At 43.4% G+C, this 24,532-nt stretch overlaps 1 protein-coding gene across 2 annotated transcripts in view; it reads right to left on the minus strand.

Annotated features, from left to right (window-relative positions):
• Positions 1–24,532, minus strand: part of ZDHHC2 (zinc finger DHHC-type palmitoyltransferase 2) — a 61,971-nt gene that overhangs the window by 31,500 nt on the left and 5,939 nt on the right. For both annotated transcript variants that reach the window (XM_045018986.1, XM_045018984.1), the window contains exons 2-3: positions 12,105–12,131; positions 4,605–4,699 (exon numbers count right to left, since the gene is read on the minus strand). In XM_045018986.1, coding sequence (XP_044874921.1) covers positions 4,605–4,699; positions 12,105–12,126 — 117 coding nt within the window. In that variant the 5' untranslated portion in view covers positions 12,127–12,131. The remainder of the gene's footprint in view (positions 1–4,604; positions 4,700–12,104; positions 12,132–24,532) is intronic.

Consider the following 24,532-nt stretch of genomic DNA (forward strand, 5'->3'; position numbering starts at 1 on the left):
CGCGGCTTTGGTGGACCACTGGAGCCGCGGGAGCAGCGGACCCTCCGCAGGCATGCCTGCGGGAGGTCCACCGGAGCCGCCTGCCGCCCTCCCGGCAACCGGCAGAGCGCCCCCTGCGGCATGCCGCCCCAAGCATGCGCTTGGCGTGCTGGGGCCTGGAGCTGCCCCTGGTTTCATTCAAATTAAGATGGCTAAAAACAGCATTTTTCTTCTGCATAGTAAAGTTTCAAGCTATATTAAGTCAATGTTCAGTTGTAAACTTCTGAAAGCACAACCAGAACATTTTGTTCAAAGTTATGAACATTTCAGAGTTACAAACAATCTCCATTCCTGAGGTGTTCATAACTCTGAGGTTCTACTTTACATCATTTTATGCTTACCTAGAAGCCAGAGTATTTTGTAGCACTAAATTACTTGTAATTAATTAAAGGAATGATGTCCAGTAGACGTGTCCTTTAGCATCTATTTCTACACTACTGAACAAGGATGTTGTTGCATAATGTCGCTGACAATGACATTCAAAGGCACTACTGGAACAGTAGACATTGCCTTCTAATACCTAAATTTGCTGCATTTAATCCGATAGTCCATTTTAAACTCTAACAATATGAAATAGTTGCTTTCCATCCCAGGTATAATTAATGATTTATCATATGATTAGCACTCAGTAGCAGCCTTTTCTCAACATCTTTTATTGAAATTGGTCTGTAAGAATTTGAGTGGATCCCTCTTCTAATTATTCCTATATTGTCTTCATGCGCAACCCAACACTCCAAAAGAGTATAATTATAAAAATCGTAGCATGTAAATACCAAATGAAAAATAGATTAACTTAAAAAAAAAGTTAATTTTCCCCCACAAAAAGATACAGCAAATGTTGCTAAATTAAGCTCAACAGAAGTCACTGATGACTGTATTGTTGCAGAATGTTTCTCTAAATAAACAGTTCACTACTTCAATGATTTTTCATGATAAATTATTTGTAAAAGTGTTCATAGTTCAAGTTTAAAAAAAGGGGGGGGAGGGGACATTTGAAAAAGCCCAACATTAACCATGGAAATCACAAGTTAAGGTTACATAAGCAATTCAGCATCAAACTTACTATCCAATTCTTGTGCATAAACCAGTGAAAAGCAAATTGTTTATACTTTTTGAAAAAGGCTCATGATGAGTGCTTGCCACTTCAAGTTTTTCCTCCTACATGGCTGAACATTTTCTTCTTAATCATAAAACTTTTCTTAGTAATAGCTCTTTGCTATAAAATGGTAGTGGGGTTTGTGGAGAGTATGATGGTTAAAATATGATTTACAAAAGGACTCTTAATTGACCTGCAACTATGGAGATCACATGACAAGCACATCCATAATGTATTTACCTACGTGGATTCGATGGTGCTCTCACTACTTCCCCCTGTATAACTTATGTTATCTAATTATCTTGAGTATTTTTCCTGGGTGGTGGTGAGGGGAATATGGGAGCCAAACTTGTGGGTCTGGGGTAGGAGCATAGAATCATAGAAAATTAGGGTTGGAAGAGACCTCAGGGGGTCATCTAGTCCAAGCCCCTGCTCAAAGCAGGACCAACACCAACTAAATCATCCCAACCAGGGCTTTGTCAAGCCAGGCCTTAAAAACCTCTAAGGATGGAGATTCCACCACCTCCCTAGGTGACCCATTCCAGTGCTTCACCACCACCCTCCTACTGAAATAGTGTTTCCTAATATCTAACTTAGACCTCCCCCACTGCAACTTGAGACCATTGCTTCTTGTTCTGTCATCTGCCACCACTGAGAACAGCCTAGCTCCATCCTCTTTGGAACCCTCCTTCAGGTAGTTGAAGGCTGCTATCAAATCCCCCCTCACTCTTCTCTTCTGCAGACTAAATAAGCCCAGTTCCCTCAGCCTCTCCTCATAAGTCATGTGCCCTCATTCCCTAATAATTTTTGTTGCCCTTCACTGGACTCTCTCCAATTTGTCCACATCCCTTCTGTAGTGGGGGGACCAATACTGGATGCAATACTCCAGGTGTGGCCTCACAAGTGCTGAATAGAGGGGGATAATCACTTCCCTCGATCTGCTGGCAATGCTCCTACTAATACAGCCCAATATGCCGTTGGCCTTCTTGGCAACAAGGGCACACTGCTGAGTCATATCCAGCTTCTCATCCACTGTAATCCCCAGGTCCTTTTCTGCAGAACTGCCACTTAGCCAGTCGGTCCCCAGCCTGTAACGGACCATGGGATTCTTCAACTCTGCACTTGTCCTTGTTGAACCTCATTAGATTTCTTTTGGCCCAATCCTCCAACTCCCTCAGCACCCTTGGATGCATTAGTTCTGGATCCATGGACTTGTGCATGTCCAGCTTTTCTAAATAGTCCTTAACCTGTTCTTTCACGACTGAGAGCTGCTCACCTCCTCCCCATACTGTGTTGTCCAGTGCAGCAGCTAGGAGCTGACCTTGTCTGTGAAGACCAAGGCAAAATAAGCATTGAGTACTTCAGCTTTTTCCATATCATCTGTCACCAGATTGCCTCCCCATTCAGTAAGGGTCCCACACTTTCCCTGGCCACCTTCTTGTTGCTAACATACATGTAGAAACGCTTCACATCCCTTGCTAGCTGCAACTCCAATTGTGCCTTGGCCTTCCTGATTACACCCCGGCATGCTCAAGCAATATTTTTATACTCCTCCCTAGTCATCTGTCCAAGTTTCCACTTCTTGTAAGCTTTCTTTTTCAGTTTAAGCTCACCGAAGATTTCACTGTTAAGCCAATCTGGTCGCCTGTCATATTTGCTATTCTTTCTGCACATCGGGATGGTCTGTTCCTGTGCCCTCAATAAGGCTTCTTTAAAATACAGCCAGCTCTCCTGGACTCCTTTCCCCCTCATATAAGCAGCATTAAAGCAGTGGACATCTGGAGCTCAGAATGGAGGTGGAGTGACATAGATCTCCATGTCCATCCCAGCCCTTAAGACAATTTTGGCTAGTTAAGCATGGCCAGTTTATTTAGCTTACTTGCAGGATGAGGGCCAATGGAGGAAGGTGGGGTGTTGTGCAAGACCCAGGAGGGAATAAAGGAGTGTCCAAGGGGGCAGGGAGACAGAAGGTAGCAGCTGGTTTGGCTGGCTAATAGAGATGGTTTACTTTCATACACCAAATATAATGAAGGAGATTCCTTTAAAAATGACAACTACATTGTTATTCACCTTTTTAAAAAGCTCCATGACTTTACAAATAATCCTATGCTCAATGTAGGCCAAAGTACATGTGCCAATTTGAGAGTTTAAAAGTGAACCCTGTGGCAGAAGCAGTGGAGATTAAGAACATTTTCTGAAGCTCTGCATGATTTTTTCAAGCTGTTAAGTTTTGATTAACTTGGATATGGAAACTACTGCACAGCCATGAAATTTGCTGGATGAAAAATTATCCTTTTCTTTCACATTATCCAGAAAATTTCAACCAGTTTGCTTTCTGAGATCAAACAGAGAGGATGAGGGAAACAAAATAAAAACTCTTAATGCAATCTCAACTATGGAGGCATGGTAGTGAGTCCATAGTATGGTAACTGATAAATTACACAGGAAAATGTACTTCTTGCTTATGTAGTGAATACTTTGAAAAAGCAACAGATAACTATTCTTCAAAATTAGGGCCAAATCCTGCCTGTTTTACTCACACAAGTAGTTCTAATGATTGTAGTGCATAAGAGAAGCATAATTTTGTCTTCGAGTTTTCCCAATTCCCAGTGTGAAAGTTCCATATGCTTCAAAGAATGGTACCTAGAGAGTAAACCCGATTCAAGAGACAACATGTACTATTCTTGGAGCTTATTAGGATGAATTCAGCATTCTGCTCCATCTTCCTCATATTCCTCCAGACAAGTGGATCCTTCTTATCCGATCCCTCTGTAGTATTATAACTAGACATTAGAATTTAGATTGAACTGTTTAGCTGAGTCAACTGTAGCTGGACTTACAGTATGAAAATCCTAGACCTTACCTGAGCAAAGACTAATTGGGATTCTCAAAGGCAGCTGTTCTACAAGGTGACCCACAAGTGAGACTCTCTCTGGCTGAGCCAGTAGGGGTTGTCCACTTTAGAAGTCCCTCTTACCCCTTCGTGCAATGACAGCATGAGGACTTGATTGTGTATGTTCAGAAAACAGTACTTCTTCAATGGTAGGCAAAAGTGATTTTTCAGAATTTAACTGACACTAGGACAATAGGATATCTGAACTAAGGCGAGAACTTAAAACACTCCATCTCAAATACATTTGCAAAAAATTATATATTTATGTACACTACCCCCCAAAGAATGGACATCTCCCTAACTAAAACATTTTTATTTTAGTGTCCTCTGTTAGCACACAAACGTTTGCTACATTTAATTTCTTTCCCATAATATATCAAACCACCAACATGATGGTAACAATTACTTATCACTACCAGCCAGGGCCACATTAGAACTGGTGACCTTCAGGTATACAAGGTATAAAGTGTAAAGTTATCCAGCCCCCCAAATATCATTTGACCACTTAAAAATCACCTGAAAACTGCATATATCAGAAACGAACATAAATGTAATTTGTCCCAAATCTCAACTTACTTCTTTTGAAGGATTCATTGGTAACGTAAAGATTGTTTTCCAGTAAGACCAGACAAACAGCATGAAAAATAGGTGATAGGCAATCAGGCACACAACTAAAATTAAAGAGGGATGTAATTAATATATTATAAAGAAGAGAACAACAACAACAACATATTAATTACATTATATATGCAAACTATCAGCATCATTAAGGCTGCAAGAAAATCATGTGCCACAATTTTGTTGCAGAAACTGCAACTTGTAACACACACTACAACTTTTAATAGTTGCTGCAAATGTTACTGGCATTGTGACCCCATGCACCATGTTGCAATGCTACTCAAATTTTGCCCAGGAACCAGCCTCCCAGGCCAGATGCTACTGGGCCCTTTAGCTCCTCCCCTCCTGTGAAAACGGCTTCGGATTGCGAGGGAGAGAGGGACACAGCACCCTGTAGCAGTTCTGATTGGTTATTCTGCCCCAGGAGGTACTCAAGCGGGGCGAGCAGCCAATCAAAGGGCTCAAATTCACTAGTGGTCTGGGGCGTCTCTCATCATTGTGAGACTGGCTTCAGCCCCAGTCAAAATCATGCCATTGTGAAAAAGTTGAGGGAGTTGGCAACACTTGCCAAGTAATTCGCCAGATTACTCAGTGCTAATGACGTTTCCATAATGCACACATGCAAGAGGGCAGAGTAAAAGTTGTAGCAGCAACTTCAGCTCTGAATTTTCCCACTTTCGTGAGTTCAAAATATCAAAAGTAACAGTGGAGTAATGTAGCTGGCACTGAATTTTTGTTAAAGTTAAAGACAAGCAGAAACTCTTTAAAAATGTATTCTCGGTTCACATGCCAGTCATAAATTAACTTATTTGTAAAAACAAAAACCTGACTCAAACCATACTGTATGGTACTTTGCTAAACAGGACAAACTGGAGTCTGACAACTGGCTTCGGCAAACAGTAAGTCTATTCTTCAGATCAGTCAGAATATCACAGGCCAATAGCAAGCAAATATCACTTTATTACATCAGCATCTGCACTGGTCACTTTGATAGCTTTGATCATTTGTCAGAACAATTTGTATTTACTCCTTAATACACATTGCCTCAAGATTAATATCTGCTATTTTGAAAATAAGTAATATGATGGTACAAAACATGGGTAAGAAAGCAAATACTGATTATATGACTCTCTCTATACCATATCCTTTTGCTAATTTGTGAGTGTTATTCCCTGTACATTTTACCTCTAATACAATACTGGGAAACAGATCTCAATTTCATCTACCATTTTTAAGAAGGAGGAAGGAACCGCTATCCAGTGAAAGTTTTATTCCACTGACATACCAGATTCAATGCCTCGAGGTATGGAGTCTGGGAATTAGGTCTGGGATCAGAAAGGTCCCTGGAAATTTATGAAGTCTCACTGTGGAGCTAGGGTGGCCAGGGAAAGCTTGAAGAGTTTAGCAATTCTGCAGACACACTAAACTACAACTAAGGGAGAAACACTGGGCCACTTAGGAGTTCTCTGGGGACTACGGGAGTTGAAACTGAGCTTCCTGTGTTGGGCTCTGATAAAGTGACGCTGGAAGCTGCCACCTCTCCACTACTGTCTGATATGGACATGGTAGCAGACAATACCCTATTCCTGTGAAGAGAGACAAAGTAATTTGGTAATGGCACTTCATGGACAGATGCCACAGATTCCACAGTATTACATCTTTTTCCTTAGCCCCACAAATTTCTTTTCCCTCCATTTGCTGGAATCAAAGGTGTATCATGCCCACGAGGGAAGATTCTACCACATACCTCCCTGAGCGATTGAGTGAGTGAGTGAGTGAGGGAAGAGAGAGTTCTGCCACCTTCTCCCTATATCTATGGGTGAAAGAGAACTCTAACTTATCCACAGGACAAGAGGGTGTACCACCAGCCTTCCTCATACAGGGGCTGGCCGTGCTGCTGGAAAGCCTGCTACTGTGCAGGAAACTTTACACACCACATTTAACCTGCAGATGAGGGTGCTGAAGAGTTTACCCCAGAGAACTACATCAGCATCCATGTCCAGCTGCCTTTGACCAGATTCCAATGAGTCAACATTGTTCTGGGTGAAGGCAGTCTTGTGTCCAGAGTCATGGAAATGAAGGACAGCTACACTTTCTTCCCTCACCAATGTGGCATGAGGATACAGGTGGGCTCATTTCCTGGAGTCTTCTCAACAGCCACAGATGCTTTCAAAAGACATTCCCACCCTTTCCCTCTAAACTTTGTTTCCCTAAAGAGGAATGAGGAATAACATAATTGGCTCAGGTGGTAAAGAAGAAAGAAAAGATTCTCCTGGAATGGAACAGCTAGTGCTAATGAAGCCAAGAGCAGAAAATTGAGGGGAGTGTATAGGAAATGAAGAATCTGCTGGGGCCAGTCTCTTTTAGTAGGTAAAAGTATCAGATATGGCTAAAAGCATCATTAATAAGAATTTTAAAGATATGATTAATACTCTTAGTGTCTGAATTACCTCAAATTTGAACAAAAATGGGTCTCTGGCCACAGACTATTTATGCAAAATTTGAAGAGAAAATTACCATTTTGAGGATTTTACAGGAGGGAGCAAGGCTAAAATAGGGCTTATTTTATAAATCAAGTGTCAGCCCTTATGAAGAAGCTACCACCTCTCCATACAAAAGGTTCTTAAAAGCCTGGCACTGCTCAGCACAAACATGTAAATTCTCTTGTCAAAATGAAAAACTCTCTTTTGCTCTTTTCAAAAGCAAGTGTCATCTTTATCGAAAATATTACATAATCCATTATACAAACTCATAATGGAAACAACATGAATAGAACACTCACAATTCATTCATACTTTCAAGCAAGCACTGATAATCAAAGAAAAAATGACCTGACCATCTTCATTGCTTTGTGTCAGGAGAAAAGGGGGATGGCCAGGTTTAAGCCAAGCCTTAGCTAATGTGAACAGAACAGACAATGGTAGAAGCATTAGGCAAGCACTATCAATCAAAAAAATACACATCCTAGTTCATGAGGCTACATAATCTCTCCACAGTGACGTGACATGACAAAGAGTGATGGGTTATGACAGAATTAAACAGGGATTAACTGCAGTATATAATAAAGAACTATACGGTACTGCAGACCACTGACAGAGAAATTCACAATTAAAGTAATTAACAAGGGCTATTCAAAGGGTTCTCCTTCATGGCACTGATACAGCACAGAATATTGCAGTGCACTTCACACTAAGTACAAGTTACTGTACTGAAAATGGGAAACATTCATGACACTACAGAACACTCTTGGAAAAGGGGAAAATCCTTTTGCAGGGATGATTTTGAAAAACAAACCCATTAATTGACAACATAATATGCAATTCAGCTTATTGTTTATTTTCCATTATGATTTACAACAATATGATGACAGCACCACACACATTCATGGCACAGAATGATGATAAATCAGAGGACTTTTCTGGTGCAATATAAATATCAAATAAACTAATTATAATTACACTCAAAAATACGTTAAAAGAACATTAAGGGTGAGAAGTGAAGCACTCAGAAGTTAGGAGCTGCCAGGATTAAGGTTGCCTGCATACCCTTCTACGTATGCACTACGATACACTTAATTCTGCAGTTCCTAACTTTTCAGTGCTTGACCTTGCAACCGTAACATTCCTTTAACGTAGTGGTTTTGTGTCTCATTTCTTACATTATTAAAAAGGCAAAGTGAAAACAAATTCCATCACTTGGCATTATATTGATACCGACTTGGGCCATCAGCAGAGTTGGAACCTTTAGACCAGGGATGGGCAAACCTTTTGGCCTAAGGGCCATATCTGGGTATGGAAATTGTATGGAGGTCCATGAATGCTCACAAAATTGGGGCTGGGTGCAGGAGCGGGTGAGGATTCTTGCTGGAAGTGTTGGCACTGGGGTGGGGCCAAATGAGTTCAGGCTGTGGGAGGGGGCTCCGGGCTGGGGCAGAGGGGATGAGGGATTTGGGGTGTAGGAGGGTGCTCCAGGCTGGGAACAAGTGGCTTGGAGGTCAGGAGGAGGATCAGGACTGGGGCAGGGGCATGGGGAGAAGGTGAGGGCTCTGGCTGAGGGTGCGGGTTCTGGGGTGGGACTAGGGATGAGGGGTTTGGGGTGCAGGATGGTGCTCTGGACTGGGACTGAGAGGTTCGGAGGGTAGGAGGGTGATCAGGGCTGGGGTAAGGGGTCAGAGGTGCAGGCTCCGGGCAGCGCTTACCTCAAGCAGCAGCATGTCCCCCCTCCCTCTCCTATGCGGAGATGCGGCCAGGCGGCTCTGCATGCTGTCCCATCCGCAAGTGCGTCCCACAGCTCCCATTGGCCAGGAACTGCGGCCAATGGGAGCTGCAGGGGCGGTGCCTGCGGACAGGGCAGCACCTGCGGACGGGGCAGCACACAGAGCCCCCGGGCTGCCCCTAAACATAGGAGCTGGAGGGAGGACATGCTGTTGCTTCTGGGAGCCAGAGCATGCAAGCGGAGCAGCCCACAACCCCGCTCCCCAGTTGGAGTGCGGGAGTGAGGCAAGCCCCAGACCCTGCTCCCCAGCGGGAGCTCAAGGGCCGGATTAAATCAGCTGGTGGGCCATATGTGGCCCATGGGCCATAGTCTGCCCACTCATTCTTTAGACTCACACAACTTGTGTCAAAGGAGAAACTGATAGCAGTAGTAGGCTGTTGTTCTCCATATGGATCATCACTAGAAAGGATGAGGCACACACATGGACAGCAAAGGAACAGAGAGACTCAGGAATTTTGGGTTCCATCCCAGGTACTGCAGTGTAACATGTTCTAGTGCATGGGTTCTCAACCTTTTTCTTTCTGAGGCCCCCACAACATGCTATAAAAACCTCCATGGCCCACTTGGGCTCAAGAACTGGTTTTCCACATATAAAAAGTCAGGGCCAGCGATAAGGGGCAGCAAGCAGGGCAATTGCCTAGGGCCTCATGCAGCTACATTGCTCAGGCTTCAGCTGCAGCCCCAGGGGTTCCAGTCCCATGCGGTGGGGCTTCAGCTTTCTGCCCTGGGCCCAGCAAGTCTAGCACTTGTCCTGCTTGGCGGCCCCCCAGGGGGCCCCAGGCCCCTGATTGAGAACAACTGTTCTAGTGCTCACAGACTCTTCTGCCCCTGTTCCCCGTAAGTCTGACCCCTTCTGCCTTTATCCCCTCCCTCAGTCTCATGTTTTCCTCCCCAGCACCTCATCTGAGTCTCCACTTCCACTGGGCTTCTCATCTCACTTCCAGTCTCCTCGCCCATTCGATCCTAGTCTCCTTCTCTGGTCTCTACTTCCGAGTCCCTGAAATTTTTCAAAGGCTTATAACTTGGCCAAATTTGCAGTTTTTCTAGGCACATCCCTGATACAAAAGCAATCCACCTGCCAAATTCTGAGCCTTCCTCCAAAGTGCGGAGGCACTAGAATTTCTCAATGAAATAGTTGTAAGATTTTTTAAAATAAAAAATATGGGCAAAATGATGTATTTTTCTCTAATCTCATTCTCAGAAATGGCTGAACTATTTTTGCTGAAACTCTCCATAAACATTCAGCCTGAGGCAGACAGTCAGCACAAGAAATTTCATCCTGAGTGGTTAAAGCTCGCCACTCTGAGTGGTTATAACTGAGTGGTTATAAGCAACTGATAACTGGGTTTTATGGGAAATATAGGCAGGACTACCAGTGCTACCTATTATAAAAATGGGAATTTTGAGTGCCATATAGCGCACTACAAGGGAATTACTGCAGAACCACTATCTGGTCTCTGCATGGAAGGGCAAGAAAATCCACTGATGATATTGTTTCAAAATTTTCAGATCAGGCATGGGGAACTACGGATATGTTTTAAGTTTACACATGTCAAATGGATCATTAATGGAAATCATTAACTGCACAAAATTTGATTATTTTGAATTTCTTAACTTGACAAGTTTCAGAGGGGTAGCTGTGTTAGTCTGTATCAGCAAAAAAAATGAGGAGTCCTTGTGGGACCTTAGAGACTAGTTCTAGCTCACGAAAGCTTATGCCCAAATAAATTTGTTAGTCTCTAAGGTGCCACAAGGACTCCTCATTGTTTTAACTTGACAAAACTCACTCCTTCACTGAGAACCAACACAAAAACTACTGGGAGTTACCCAAGCACAAGAAAAAGCTGAACCATTACTTTTAAAAGGGTGCTGGGGTGGGGTAGGGGGGAAGAGGAAGACTTGCATCCCCAAGCTACCCTGTACATTTTCCTAGATGACACTTTATTAAACTTGAAAGTAATATAGCCTAGAGGGAGCAATTCTAGTGATGACTGAGAAGGCACTTTTATAAACCCTTGAAAATAGAGGATTGGAATGATTCTGAAAAAATCCTTCTAGCTGAAATTATTCATGCTTGTTCTAAGTCTTTTTCTGAAAAGTCTGAAGAAAGTATGTTCATCTGTTTATTTTGTGTGTGTGTGTGTGTGTGGGGGGGGGGTCATTTGGAAATTTCTAGATCTAATCCAGACTAGGCAAGTACTAAGCAAACAACATTGCTATTAGAGCTGGCTGACATTTTTCAACAAACAAATTTTCCTGTCAGACATGTGGTTTCATTGAAATTTCAACACAAGTTTTCAATTTTCCAATTGGAAGAATTGTTTGTTTGGAATGGACATTTAGAAACCTTTTAATTTCACAAATGTTAATTTGAAATGACAAAATTTGTTTCAACAATTTGACTTGTTTAGTTTTTGATAAAATTGTAATTTCCAATCTGAAGTTTTTTGGATTTTTTTTGTTTTGTAAATATTGCCATTATTTTGAGTTTGTTCTGCTTCAGAATGGAATGCAATTTCCAAATGTCAACATTTCCCAATAGAGGTACTTGGAAAATGCAGGTTTCCTCTCTTTACCATGTAATGGCTATTTGGAGCTCAAAGTGAAGGAAGTTTGATTATCAAAGTCCTGACTGAACAGATGTCCACATAATAGAAACCACATCACACCTGAATCTTTCTGCTGGCTGTCTCTATAGACGCATCAAATATTAAATAGGCGTAGAGAATTAATTAACCTCATCCAACAGAAATAGATTTTTTTCTAGTCAAGTGAGTAGTGGAAAAGCTTTCACTATTACTGCCTGTCTCCAGAGGTACCTTTTATTTCCACTAAAATTCACATATTTTAAAAGTACTTTTTTTCAAAAGGGCCTCCTTAAACAGGCCAGTACAGATAAGGAAGGAAACAGACCTAGTACTACAAACTTGAGAAAACGAAAAATCACTGAAATCTCCTTATTTTTTAAAACCTTACTTCTTACAGATAAAAACAGTGGTCCTAAAAACAATAGATTAGCTTTTTGTAATTCAGATTCATAGATCCAGTTAATATGATATACTTGATTTTGCAATAAATTTGAGGTACAGGTCTGATTATTTTTAAACATCAAAAGACCTGCTTATTTTTCGTGTGTTGCTCAGCTTCATTAAATGACAGTATTGTTTAAGATATATATCTTACCTTTTTCTCCAATATTTGCCATAGATACTGCAAAAAAAGAAAAGAAAAGAGAAATAAAATAAAAAACATGCTTCACTATCATTTGGAAACAGATAAAGTCCTAAATCAAATATTCCAAACATTAGTTTCCCAACATTCCTTTCATTGTAAACAAACATGAAAACTTCAAGTTTGGACACGCTGTATTTTTACACTGAATCATGCTTTTATTAAAATGTGTTTATGGTGTTGATTTTTTGTGATGATTAAATAAATTATCAACACCAAGCCAGAGCTGAGCTGCGGTGCTGGAACAATGTTTATAGTGAGGGTGCTGAGAGCCTTTGAACCAAACTTTAAACTCTGTGTATAATGGAAACCACTTCAAGCCAGGGGGTACGGCAGTCCCCCCAACACCCCTAGTTCCAGCACCTATGGAGCTGAGATTAGAACTCAGCCATTTTTGGCACACACTCCGTTTCACTAGACCAGGGATCGGCAACCTTTGGCCCACGGCCCGCCAGGAAAAGCTGCTGGTGGGCTAGGAGGGTTTGTTTACCTGCAGCATCTGCAGGTTCAGCCGATCGCAGCTCCCATTGACCACGGTTCACCGTCCCAGGCCAATGGGGGCTGTGGGAACGGTGGGACGGCAAACCGTGGCCAGTGGGAGCTCTGATCAGCCGAACCTGCAGACGTTGCAGGTAAAGAAACCATCCCGGCCCGCCAGCGGCTTTCCCTGGCGGGCCGCGTGCCAAAGGTTGCCAATCCCTGCACTAGACCATACTGCCTCTCCCATTAGGCAGAATTTCACATAAAACTGCCAACATTCCAGCACCATTGCCTTAATCAGTCATCCGTAAAGTTATGACGACAACCTTTTGAGAGAACAAACAAGTGATCTAACAGTAAGCAAATTGTTTGTACTATGAATACTCTGAGTGTTATACAACAATACAGAAACTCACTACTGCCACTTGAAAAGGATGGTTCTTTTAAAGCAGTCACTAGCTTCTTGGTGTGCAGCTGGAGTTTAATACAGAGCAGATATCACTAAAAAGAATAAAGCCATTCCAGCAATTCCTCTAAAGGTGAAATGTAAAGCAAGGCACATTTACTGCTCGCTTATATGAAAATTGGCTCTACTTGTTCATTTATTTTTTAATTCCCTCCTCCCCATTCCAGATTGCCTTGTTTGTTTTATCACTGGGAATATCAAGTCCTGACTTCCCTTTTTTTGATGAGGACTTTTGCAAGATTTTGGAGGACCAGAAGGATGACAGTGCTAAAGGCTGCAATCAGAGATGAAACTACCACCCAGGTTAGCTTACAAGGAAAACTTCATGCACATAGGCCATCTTTACAATAGATTTCTGTTCCTCAAATATCCCTGCTGTTAGTACCGCTACTGGAAACACTAATGTGAGCTCAGGACAGAGGGACACCAGGATTTTAGTCAATGTACAGTACTGATCTGTTCAGAGCAGGTTTACATGATAAGGTGGTTAAGATATTGGTGCCCTGTCTACACTCCACTGTTGCTACCACTAGTGGAGCTCCCTTCCTTTGTAAGGGCTATATGCTTCAATGGAATCACCTACCGTAGTACCAGATTGACTTACCAACTCAAAGGAAAAGGCATAAACAGAGTCCTGCTCAACCTGATACAGAGCAGCAGCAAATTCCATGGCCTTCCACTCAATGTTCCTCCCTTGGTTCATTCAAGACCCTGGAGATACCTAACCAAAGTATCCTTGCCAATCATAGTTATTGTTTCAGGCCACAGAGGGAGAGGCAGTTACTTTGGTAGCTGATACAATAAGGATTCTGAAGAGGAGCACTCGCATCTTGAATTGGACTCTCAATTTAACTGGCAGCGAATGTTAAGTGCAGTGTAGTAGTATGATGTGCTCTCACTGGGCACACTTCACATGTGGAATGCTACAAGCAGCAGTAGCTGCACCTTTTGTTGACCTTCAGGATCAGCCTCCTGTGAAAACTATTGCAGTAGTCTAACCTTAAGGTGACAAAAGCATGGATCGCCATGGCTAATCAGATCCTCAGTAGAAAGGGCACATTCTCATCAGATGAAAGATGAAAACATTACTGACTACTTGGAAACCCACAGAAGAGTTGAAAAGGACAATAAAATAATGAAGGAACTGAAGAATATATCCAACTTATCAAATATCCATAGCCCAGCTATCGATTTTGCAAAATGCTGCTCTCTTCCAACCATCACCATCTCTATCTTGTCTATCTTAGCCTGCCGTTTTTCCTCCACGTCCCTATTTTAACCAAACATAGGAACTGCAGGGAGACCACACTGTCAGTCCCAGAAGAGGACAGCTAGGTCTCATCAGCATATTGGTGGCACAACAATAGGTTCTCAATCGCCTTTACAAGTTAAGCGAGAGGGACTGGAAGATTGAGCTACATAGGACTCCAAAAAGGTAAGCATCCTTAGTGAAGAGGAGCAACTGCTATCACCACTCAGATCTTTCCCACAGGAATGCTCAAAGCTACCATAAAGATTTCCCAGAAGTAGGTAGAAAGCACTTCCTGATTCACAGTATCACAGCTACCCAGTTCTGTAGAAGAACTGGATGGAAAATGGTTTTCAAAAAAAGTTTCATCTTGAACCAGGACAAAAAGTCAAACCTGAAATTTTTCACAGGAAGGGACTTCCAGAAAAACTCCATTTTGGGAGAAGCTGGAAAGCTCTTGTGAATTTCACTTCTACCTGTAAAATTGACAAAAAGCCTTCCATCCAGCTAGCAGGGAGGCAGAGTCAGGGCACTCAGCCTCAGCAGCCCTGCTAGAAGGTTTTTCTCAATTTCACTTTCTGGCTGCAGGTAGACAATGATATTGACAAAAACCTTCCAGGCAGGCTGCCCTCATTTAAGTTTTCCTAACAGAAAAATAAAATTACTTAACAAAATTGGAGTTTTCCAATGGAAAATTTTGATTTAGCAAACAAGGCCATTTTCCATTGTGAAATCATTCCCAAACAGCTGTATTCGGTAACTACTTAGGCATTATATGCTGTTGTAAGACTCCACTTGTGGTTATTTATCACATTTCCTTTTAGACGATCTGTTTAAGATCAAAAGTTTCAGAAGCTATTTACTAACTGCTATTATCAAGAGCAGTGGTTCCCAAACTTGTTCCGCCGCTTATGTAGGGAAAGCCCCTGGCGGGCCGGGCTAGTTTGTTTACCTGCTGCGTCCGCAGGTCCGGATGATCGCGGCTCCCAGCGGCTGCAGTTCGCTGCTCCAGGCCAATGGAAGCTGTTGGAAGCGGCGGACAGTATGTCCCTCGGCCTGCGCCATTCCCAGCAGCTTCCATTGGCCTGGAGCGGTGAACAGCGGCCAGTGGGAGCCGCGATCGGCCGGACCTGCAGACACGGCAGGTAAACAAACTGGCCCGGCCCGCCAGGGCTTTCCCTGCACAAGCGGTGGAACAAGTTTGGGAACCACTGATCTAGACGAAACCCTTTCAAAAGGCTGATCTAGACCAGGAAGTTTCACCAGTTTAAACTTAAGTTGTGATTTTAAACTTATTTAGCTAAGCCAGCGCAAAAGACTGTGTGGGCATTCTTATTTCGGTTTAAATAAGGGTTATTTCAGTTTAAGTCAATTAAGAATTAGGGCTGGTCTACAAAAGCTACAAAATAGTCTATAAAAAAGCTGGTCTGCAAAAGCTTTGACCTAGTTGTGATATGAGTCTATGCTTAAATTTCTCTCCTACTGACGTAAGCGACACAGTAACATCACCTCCTAAGCAGAGTTCAGCCACAGTCAATGTACTGAGGTTGACCCAGCATGAGTGTACACACTATTACTTATGTTGAGCCTAACAGTCCTCTAGCAGCTGTCCCAAAATGCCAAACACTGACCACTCTGGTCCACTGCCCAGGGATCACGGAGACCAGAAGGACCCTCTCTCCTTTAAGCCCCAACTAATTTTTGAAATGCCATTTCCTGATTGTCCAGATTGGCAAATAACATGCAGGTCTCCCTTGTTGGGTGTAACTGCCCAGCTGATCATGTCAACTACCTCCAAGCCAGAGTGCATCTGGAGTAGATATTGTATCTCCTGGGCCAGTGGGGAAAAGAGGCTGAGCAGGCACAGTTATGAACTAGCCATAGAACACAGCCAAATAGCATGGGGGATGGAGAAAAAGGAACTGCGGGAAGCGTATCAGAAGGCCAGGGAGGTGAACAGTCATTCTGGTGTTGAGTCGCAGACCTACTGCTTTTACAAAGAGCTGCATGCCATATTTAGCCGAGACCTCCAACACTACCACCCCACAGACCACCATGGATACCTCTAATGGGGGACATGTAACCAGGGGCCCAGCTATGCTGCAAGCCAGGACCTTTCTGAAACTCCACTCTAGTCCAGTCAGTCGAGCACAAGTAAGCCTGATGAAGGGGCAGGAACTTCAGCTAAGTCTGTAACTGTATTTCCCATTACAATGAGGTAGTGATGGTGCCCCCAACTTCAAAGGACACAGCTATCCACTCTTCATTAATATACACGTACTAGAAGAGGTAGCACTATCTTGTTTTTCATTTCTCATAGTTAGGCAAGGGGGTCCACACGGAGCAGCTTATGTACACAGGGACGTCCCTTGAATCTTCCTGAAAGATCTCGATGGAACTTTCATGGAGGTACTCTGCAATCTTCTGCTGGAGGTTTCTACATATGGCAGCCTCTTCCTCCACAGTAGGACACTTCCCCTACACCAATCAGCAATAACTTCAGCAGGCAGCACTGCAATACACAGTCTAGCAGCACACAGGCCTGGGTGGGCGCTTTGGAACAGCAGCAGCTGTGCTTTCCATGCCTTTGTTACACACAAGAGTGAGAGATCAGCTAAAATCACCACTGCCTGTGGACAATGGTGCCAGTATACAGTGCCATTGCCCTGTACTTATAGTTCCATGCAAGCGAGCAATTCCCTCCTCATTTCCCTCACCCCGGTAGGCCATACTCACCAGGGCTGGTGCTGTGAGTGGCGCCATACACAAGCACTCCCAAGCAGAAGTGTCAATAGACATGTCTTGTTTAAAACTTTAGGGGAGAAAGGGAAAGGAGTTCCAAACCTTAACTCCTGCTCTTTTTTGTGACTATACTGACAATGGTACTTCCGTGTGTTTTATCTGCAGCTGCTGCCATGGCACCCTTGAGCGGTTCCCCCTCCACATTCCCACAACTCCTGAGCCAGACGAGGAGGAGAAAGAAAAGGATGTTGGATGACATGTTCAATGAGATCCTGCAAGCCAGTGCTGCATCAGACCTTGAGCAAAAGGCCTGGAAGATGAACATTGCAGCTGGCCTAGAGAAGGAAAGAGCAGACTGGAGAAAGACTCTGAAGTCCCTGTAGGAAAAGAAGAGGGAGATGCACCAGACATAATGGGGCTCCATTAATTTATTAAGTTTTTAATATATTTGCTTTTAAAATTACACAGATTTTTTTCTCTGCACTGGTTTTGTTACTGACTACAATTCTATTATTTGGAAAATAAATTTGTCTTTATTATTTCACAACATATGCTGCAGAGTGCCTAGCAGTTCTGAAAGCACCCATTTATTTGTTACTGTTCAGCGTGACAACTCACAGGATCAATAACAAACAATAATAATGTACAGCAAGCATTGCAAAATTAATAGCTGCATTTGTTTCACAGATAATATGCAGGACACAACAGACAGCTATAACCTTTGGGATGTTTTTTCATTGAGGTCCAATCTTATGAGTAAACAATGCCAGCATCCCTTCAATCTACCAAAAGTTCATTCAACTGTCATTCTGCACCTGCTGCACTGGTAGCTGAATATTTCATTGATGCACTCGAGGTGGTCAGTATATGGCTTCATAAGTCAAAGGAGCAAGACGCTGGTGTGACAGGTTGGACCCCTTAAGGTGCCACCTTATGTGCTGAGATATCATTGAGCCCACCTGTTATGTCAGCCTGGGCACCCTTTTTTACCTGTCTTGCTGTTCTAGGCTATTAAGCCTTCTCCAGCACACACACACACAGGCAGAGCCACACCCAACTGCTGAACAAAACAGACACTGATCTCAGTGTCTGGGAAGGCTCAGCTTAAGGGACTTGCCCCAGCACTCAGGTGTACACCTCCCTTGGAGTGCAGACCCAAAGGTATATGATGAAATCCGCCTCCTCCCTCAATGTGGAGGAAGGTATGCACAGCCTCTTATCCCCCCCAATTATGAATTGTACAAATTGGGTTATATTATAAATAAGAAATAAGTTTATTAACTACAAAGGGTGGATTTTAAGTGAATATAACAGACAAAACAAAGCGGATTATTAAGCAAATAAAACCAAACACACAAACTAAGCTTGTTTCACTAAAGAAATTGGTTACAAATAGTAATTTATCACCCTAGATATCATTGCTGGCAGATTACAGAAAGTCTTGAAAGGCAGCTGCACTGCTTTCCAGCTTGACACCTCAAGTATTGTTACTCACAAGCTAGACGCCCTTCCACCTTAGGCTCAAGCCTTCTCTCCCCCCAGTTCAGTTCTTGCTTCCAGGTGTTTTTCAATGTCTCTTTGGGTGGGGAGGCAGAGGAGAACCTCAGTGATATCACTCCCCTGCCTTATATAGCTCTTGTGGAAGAACACTGGCATTCCAAGGGGTGGGTGCAGTACCAGGTGACTCAGACCCTTGTCTCTGCAGGGCTGTGGCAGCCATTACTCGTAGGCTGTCTGGAGCGTCCACAGGAAGACTAAGCTCTTTCACAGTCCATTGTTTTTGCTAATGGGCCATTGGCCCTGTCTGGCTTTTCCATTGTTGTACCTGAAGGGTTAGTTGGGGGTGACACCCAAAGTAACATATTTGAAATACAGCTACATGGTCAGTATTCCTAACTTCAGATCTGAAAATGATACAGAAATACAAATTGGATAATCACATTCAGTAAATCATAACCTTCCCAATGATACCTCACATGAGCCATCTTGCATAAAGTATATCTCAGTTATGTCATTCATAACAAACATTTTCATAAAGAATATGGAGTGAAACATCACAGCTGGTCCCTCAATATCACTATTGGCATTTCAACATTGCCAATGGTAATCAGCCAGTCCGGAAAGAGAACCCTTGCTTGCAGCTTTCTGAACAGTCCTGTGTTCTTAGAGATGGGAGAGACATGCTTCTTCCCTGACCAGCCCACGTTGATGTCAGTGAAGCATCCCCAGTGATCCACCAATACTTACATAAACATAGAAAAGTAGTCCTTTCTGTTGATGTACTCTGTGGCAAGGCAATCTGATGCCAAAATAGGGTTATGCATGCCATCTATTGGTCCACTGCAGCTTTAACAGATTTGTGCAGGTTTTCAGTCCCAAGTTTCTGATTATTATACCCAGAAAGTATTAGCCCATCTGCTCATGAAATACCCACAAATTATTGTATATTCTTTTTTCCCATTGTATCGTGTAAACATACTATACTGCTCTTCTTCAGGTCCATTCCAATCCTTGCACCTGAGACTGTCAACATGAATCTTTCTACAAGTAAAAATAGCATATAACTTTTTTAATAATGCAAATATATATTTTTCAACTTGGAACATTGTAATTTCTCAGATAAAAGTTGCAGAATAGCTAAAATTACTGGGGGTTCCTCAATGTGGGCAAGTTGACTGACAGGCAAGGAAGAACAACAGAAACAGAGACAGGGAGAGAAAACTATAAACAGATCCTATGTCCTACAGAGCAACCAACATTAATCAAAATGTACCCCTGGCAGTTGGGGGGGGGGAGAGGGGTTTAGGCTGGCTGGCAAAAGAGGGCTCAATTGCTTCTTTAAGAGTCTCTTCTGCACCCCCACCTTCAACATGGGAGCTCAATTCCTTCATGAGTTTAGGAAGGGGAAGGGTAGCTGGGAGGAGGAGGAGGGGGGAGATCACAGCTAATTAGCTGGTGTGCAGGGAGCAGCAGAAGGCCACTGGCTCCCATGCAGAAGCACCCTTTCCCCCTGGCTGGATTCCCACTACAAACTCAGAGCAACAGCTCCCACCTTCCCTCCCTGGGATTAGAATAGAACTGGGGTCTCCTGTGGGCACTGCCCTCAAGTCAACTTTTTGGACTGGGAAGGAATTTTTCCCTGCCAAATTGGCCAGGGAAGGATGGAGTTCTTTTCACCTTCCCCTCAGCAACCCAGTGAGTAGATCAGGAAATAAAATTCAAGTAGTCACAGCTTAGCAGGTGGTTAGCACAGGTAATTGTTTGATTGGGGTCTAGCTCCCTAAATTACCAGAACTGAAAGTGGATTTAGGGGAAGGCATCCCCTAAAGAAGCTGGAAAATAGGGCTGGCACTCCTAGTGTCTGGCACAGGGAGGAAACAGCCCCTTAACACTCAGAGGAGGAGAAGGTGGTGGGGTCCCAGGAACAGGCAGGGAGCAGGTATGGAGGGGTGAGGAGCCGATGGCATGGATAAAAATACGTTGGTTGGGTGCATCCACAAACATTCGAAACAAGTGTCTATATTTAACTTCCGCCCCCCCAATAATTGGAGAAAAACTGTAAAAACTAGGTACTTATAATTATACCTTTTAATAATCTGTGATTATATATTACATATTTTTGTTGGAAAGCAAATAGTATTTATTTAAAGATAAATCGTTGTTAATAGGATGTACGTATTCAAAATCATAGCGATTACCAGGATGCGTAAAGATTACTCACACTAAGAGTTTCATGATCAGGCGATCATGATCAGTTTCATGAGATCCTTTCAGCACTTTTGCAAATAATTTATATCACATCGATGCTATTATGTATCAACTTGTGTAAAAGCCTTTCACTCCAACTCTATTACCTGGAGATGCCCTACTTTCATCCGTGAAGCGCACCGACAGGCTGATTCTACTTGGCGATTTTAACGCGAGAGTAGGATCCGATCACTCTGCCTGGGATGGCGTCATTGGAAAAAATGGAATCGGCAAATGCAACAGCAATGGCCTACTACTATTGAAGACATGTGCGGCTCATGATCTGATCATCACCAATACCATCTTCCGCCTGCCCACTCGCAAAAAGATGTCCTGGATGCACTCACGTTCCAAGCACTGGCATCTCATTGATCATGTCATCGTGCGGAGGAAAGACAGACAGGATGTAAGGGTGACTAAGGCCATGCCGAGTGCTGACTGTTGGACTGATCATAGACTTATCTCTAAATTAAGCCTTCACATCAAGCCAAAGAGACGCCCGCAGGGAAATAAAGCTGCGATGAAAAAGATCAACGTCAGCAAACTGAGGAACCCCAACACAGCAGCTTCACTAGTAGAAGATCTCGACAACCAACTCTCAGAGCTGCAATTAGAGGAAAACGTTGAGAGGAACTGGGAATGCTTCCGAAATATTGTGCACTTTTCTGCACTAAAGGTTCTTGGACCCTCACACAGGAAACAGCAGGACTGGTTTGATGAAAACGACAAAGAGATCAAGGCTTTACTTGCTGAAAAGCACCGCCTTCACCAACATTCGCAGGACTGTACAGAGCAAGCTTCGTAAGATGCAGGACTCCTGGTTGAGTGCCAAAGCAGATGAAATCCAGAAGTTTGCTGATAGAAACGATGCCAAACGGTTCTACGAAGCCCTTAGATCCTTGTACGGACCTCGGCCTTCAGGGAGTTCCCCTCTACTGGACTTAGATGGTGTAACTCTCATTACTGAGAAGACTCTGATTCTACAGCGTTGGGCTGAGCATTTCCAATCTGAACTGAACTGCCCATCTTCCATCAATAATGAGGCGATTGACAGAATGCCCCAGGCGGATATTAATTACAGCCTGGACGTTTCACCATCAGAGACTGAAACTCTACAGGCCATCACTCAGCTGTCTAGTGGCAAGGCCTCAGGATCTGATGCGATTCCAGCGGAAATCTATAAGGATGGTGGTGCAATGCTTGTTGACAAACTCACACAGCTGTTCCAGTCCTTCTGGAATCAAGGGTCCATTCCTCAGGAATTGAAAGACGCGTCCATCTTACACCTCTACAAGAGGAAAGGAAATCGAAAAGTCTGTGATAATCATAGAGGAATATCACTGCTTTCTAGCGCAGGTAAGATCCTTGCACGAGTGTTGCTAAATCGCCTGATTGACCACCTGGAACAGTGTTTACTACCCGAGACACAGTGTGGCTTCCGCAAAGAGCGTGGCACTGTGGACATGATCTTCGCAGTTCGACAGCTCCAAGAGAAGTGTCAAGAGCAGAATCATGAACTGTATACCATCTTCGTGGATCTTATCAAGGCTTTTGACACTGTCAGTCGCGAAGGTCTGTGGTGCATCATGTCGAAGTTTGGGTGCCCTGACAGATTCATCCTGATGGTACGTCAGTTCCACGATGGCATGAAGGCTCGTGTTCTGGACAACGGAGAAGCTTCAGAGGCCTTTCCCGTCACAAACGGCGTCAAGCAAGGCTGTGTGTTGGCACCGACCCTGTTCAGCATAATGTTTTCAGCTATGCTGTCAGATGCCTTTCAGAACAGTTCCTTGGGAATCAGCCTGAGATACAGGACTGATGGGAAACTGTTCAACCTGCGAAGACTCCAGGCTGTCACCAAAATAAAGGAGACTGTGCTAAGAGACCTTCTTTTTGCTGACGACTGTGCCCTGAATGCTGGATCAGAGCAGGAAATGCAAGCTAGCATGGATAAATTCGCAGCAGCATGCGATAACTTCGGCCTCCTCATCAACATAAAGAAAACCGAAGTGATGCACCAGCCAGCTCCGAAAGCCCAACACCAAGAGCCCACCATCATAGTGAAGGGACAAAAGCTGCAAGCAGTGGACCAATTTACATACCTTGGCAGCACCCTTTCTCGCGCAGTGACAATTGACATCGAGGTCAACTGCAGAATCGCTAAGGCAAGTTCTGCATTTAGCAGATTGTTGACCAACGTGTGGGACCGCCGTGGAATAAGCCTTGCTACAAAGCTTAAAGTCTACCGAGCAGTAATGTTAACTACCCTGATGTATGCCAGTGAGACTTGGACTGTATACAGGAGGCACGCTAGGCAACTGAACCACTTCCACATGACTTGCCTCCGCAGACTTCTGAGGATCCGGTGGCAGGATAAGGTGCCAGATACAGAAGTCCTCTCCAGAGCAGGCCTGCCATCAGTTTATACTCTGCTTATGCAAGCCCAGACACGCTGGGCAGGCCATGTTGTAAGGATGCCAGACCACCGCATCCCCAAACAGCTCTTTTATGGTGAGCTGTCTCAAGGAAAGCGATCGCACAGGGGACAAAAGAAGTGATACAAAGACACGCTGAAAGCCTCTCAAGTCCCTGGATATTGACATCACCTCCTGGGAAACCCTGGCACAAGACCGATCGACATGGCGTATGCTGATCCATCAAGGCTGCCAGACATCTGAAGCCAGAAGGATAACTATAGCACAAGAGAAGCGAGCACTCCGTAAAGCCAGCGCTGTAAATGTTGTAACAGTGGTGCCCACACGTCTGCCCGACATGTGGCAGAACATTTCGTGCCCGTATTGGCCTTATCAGCCACCTGTGGACGCACTGTGGACAGCTCACAACCTGCTAGATGTCAAGGTCTTCTTCGAAAACGATGGACGAACATCATCATCATTACCTGGAGAGTATAATTTCACCACCACAGAGAGTGACTTTGGGAGGAAAGAAAGCATAATATCTAAGCCTAGAAAGAATATTGTATGAGTGGAAGTTTTTTCCCCCAACTCAATGTGATGCACTGTAAGTTGAGCAAACATCACGCTGAACATTGACTGAAAAACAGTATTTTTTCAAAGATTAGGTTTCACAAGCAGAGAATAGCAGCTCTGTCGAAATTATACTTTGAGTAGACAAAGTTCATCTTTGCTCTGAGGGCCAGCACAAGGCACATTCCTCAGTGAAGTCCTATTTGAAGGAGTTAAGTGGGATTTTAAAGATGCATACACATTTCACTGGCCTACTATACAAGAGTTAATTTTACCCAGTCTAAGTTATAAGAGTTCCACAAACGTGAAAGTGTTCAAAGTTTTAGGAGAAAGAAAAATACAGTGCTTCCAAAATATGGTAGTATCATTAACACAAACTCTGAGATCTCAGGTCAAACTGGATCTTCCTCCACCCAAATGTGAACGTCCAATTAAAGTTCTAATACCTTTTTCTATGTTCTGGTGTATGAATCCCTACAGCAGAAACATCCTCAATCTCTCTCTCCCCAAAATAGAAAAAACAATTTTGAAAAATTCTCCTTTTAAACAAAATACAACTGTTTACAGATAGCTGCTGTATAATGCTTCCTCTTTACACATCTCTAACCAAAGTAACATTTGAAACATTTGTGAATATCTGCTTTTGTATTCTAAAATAAGAAAACATGTATTTATTAAAATAAATGGTGATTTTCCATCTTTCTCTGAG

This window comes from Mauremys mutica, chromosome 5, assembly GCF_020497125.1.
Source record: "Mauremys mutica isolate MM-2020 ecotype Southern chromosome 5, ASM2049712v1, whole genome shotgun sequence".
NCBI classification, from domain to species: domain Eukaryota; kingdom Metazoa; phylum Chordata; order Testudines; family Geoemydidae; genus Mauremys; species Mauremys mutica.